The following is a 2416-nucleotide window of genomic DNA, read 5'->3' as shown; positions in this document are numbered from 1 at the left end:
AGCTTGGGAGCCTGGGAGCCTGGGGGCCTGGGAGCCGGGGGCCTGGAAGCCTGGGGGCCTGGGAGCCGGGGGCCTGGGAGCCGGGGGGCCTGGGAGCTTGGGAGCCTGGGGGCCTGGGAGCCTGGGAACCTGGGAGCCTGGGGGCCTGGGGGCCTGGGAGCCTGGGAGCCTGGGAGCTTGGGAGCCTGGGGGCCTGGGAGCCTGGGGGCCTGGGAGCCTGGGGACCCGGGAGCCTGGGGGCCTGGGAGCTTGGGAGTCTGGGGGCCTGGGAGCTTGCGAGCCTGGGGGCCTGGGAGCCTGGGGGCCTGGGAGCTTGGGAGCCTGGGGGCCTGGGAGGCTGGGAGCCTGGGGTCCTGGGGGCCTGGGAGCTGGGGGCCTGGCAGCCAGGGAGCCTAGAAGCCTGGGAGCCTGGGAGCTTGGGAACCTGGGGGCCTGGGGGCCTGGGAGCCTGGGGGCCTGGGAGCCGGGGGCCTGGAAGCCTGGGAGCCGGGGGCCTGGGAGCCGGGGGGCCTGGGGGTTTGGGGGTGACACAACCATGAAATGGTGGTATCGAAAGATACCGGTTGAAGCAAGTGGATTGAATAATAATCATTCTAGAATCCACTTGGGCCTCATGCCAATAAGTTCCAGTATGGCTGGGTGGTGTGATGTTGACCATAGTTCGCAGGAACTACTCTGGCCTCATGAAGCAGACATCCAGGAAGGCAGGTTCCAGCTTTAGACAGGTGAAGCCCCTGCCCAGACGCCAGTATGGACTTCTGCAGCAGTGCGGCAGTAGGGTGGACAGACCGGCATCTGACAGTAAGACAACAGAGCCTAGAGCTTAACAGTAAGCTTAACAGGATACAACACCTGGAGCCCCAACCCTCCCTTCCATCTCACTCCCTGAGTGAAACCCATTCCCCCTCCCTGTCACCACCCTCCTAAATTAAAACTTCGGCTGCAGCCCCACAATCGGAGGTTGGCTGCACTTGCTGCACATGTATGAGAGCATGAGAATTAAAGCAGGCACTGCAAAGACAGTGCTGACACATACACACCCAACTCCTCCAACCAGCCCCAGCCACACTTCCTAGCATGTAGTGTTATCATCATGACATGGCTAAAGATTCCACAACGAAACACACAACCGTGGCACAGATGTGGCCCACCACTACCTGCCTACATCATACAAATCTGCCGTACTCCGATAGCCATATCGGAGTACGACAGCGTTTTGATGCCCCATGTAAAACACATAAGAGCCCCGACCCTCCCCCCCATCTTACCTCCATTCCCGGCTGGGCGTCGGCCCCATCTTCCGAGGCCTGCTGCACGTGCAGCACATGGATGGGAACATGACAATTAGGGCAGGCACGTCAATGACGGACCAACCAGCCCCAGCCACCCTCCATAGCATCAGGAACAAGAAAGAGGGCAACGGGTAACGATTCCACAACGAAACACACAACCGTGGCACAGATGTGGCCCACCACTACCTGCCTACATCAAACAAATCTGCCGTACTCCGATAGCCATATCGGAGTACGACAGCGTTTTGATGCCCCATGTAAAACACATAAGAGCCCCGACCCTCGCCCCCATCTTACCTCCATTCCCGGCTGGGCGTCGGCATGTCTCCCCTTTCCGCCTTCCCCTCGTTGGCAATATAAACTAAATGTTATGGGTATCAGGCTGAGAGCTTCTGTAAAATAACCCGCAGCTGACTCATTGCGTCGGGGACTCCAGAAACAGTTTGCGGCGGTTGATCTTCGGTTAGTAGCATGTACGGCTCTCTCCCCTCCCCTCCCCTTCCCTCCCCATCCCTCCCCTCCCCGCTACCTGATGAAACCCACACAACCGGAACGTGGTGTAGTCCAGGCCACTGGATGCCAGGAACTCCTCCGTACACGACTTAATGTTCATCAGCGGCACCTGCGGGTTGTGGGAGGGAGGGGGCAGGTGGGTTGCAACAAACACGTGAAGAGAAACGAGTGGTGAGTCATGACACGGGGGTACGGCAGGAAACACCAGGGGGAAGGAAACACACAAAGTGTCGTGCTCCAGAGATAACATGTCGTAATAAATATCATGTACATGGGCCACGCTTCTGCACCCTCACCCAGCCACCCGGTAATAGTGGCCCTGGAGAACTTAACCGCGCTAAGGAAGCAGCCCCGCGGATGGTGCACGAACGACCTCACCCAAACGTGTATGTATGTATTTATGTATGTATGTATATATGTATGTATGTATGCGCGTGGTCACAGGACTCCATACACATGCCAAGGCGTCTCCCAACACCCGCTCCCCTCCCTACCCCCCACGCGTCCCCTCGCCTGTCAGCAGTTGAACCCAGATTAATAGCTGCACCATTCCTATGACCCCACCACCTCCGAGCGCCCTAAACCCCCCCGCGGCTCTAAACCCTAAACCT

The 2416-nt window shown here is 59.0% G+C and overlaps 1 protein-coding gene across 1 annotated transcript in view; it reads right to left on the bottom strand.

Annotated features, from left to right (window-relative positions):
- Nucleotides 1–2416, bottom strand: part of VOLCADRAFT_105343 (uncharacterized protein) — a gene marked incomplete at its 3' end in the record, with an annotated part of 5900 nt that overhangs the window by 1549 nt on the left and 1935 nt on the right. The window contains exons 5-6 of the mRNA XM_002951983.1: nt 1822–1914; nt 1269–1310 (exon numbers count right to left, since the gene is read on the bottom strand). Coding sequence (XP_002952029.1) covers nt 1269–1310; nt 1822–1914 — 135 coding nt within the window. The remainder of the gene's footprint in view (nt 1–1268; nt 1311–1821; nt 1915–2416) is intronic.

The sequence above is a fragment of the Volvox carteri genome (assembly GCF_000143455.1).
Source record: "Volvox carteri f. nagariensis unplaced genomic scaffold VOLCAscaffold_27, whole genome shotgun sequence".
Classification (NCBI taxonomy): Eukaryota; Viridiplantae; Chlorophyta; class Chlorophyceae; order Chlamydomonadales; family Volvocaceae; genus Volvox; species Volvox carteri.
The sequence above is the reverse complement of the archived record's forward strand: the minus strand, read 5'-3'. Positions and strand labels throughout refer to the sequence as shown.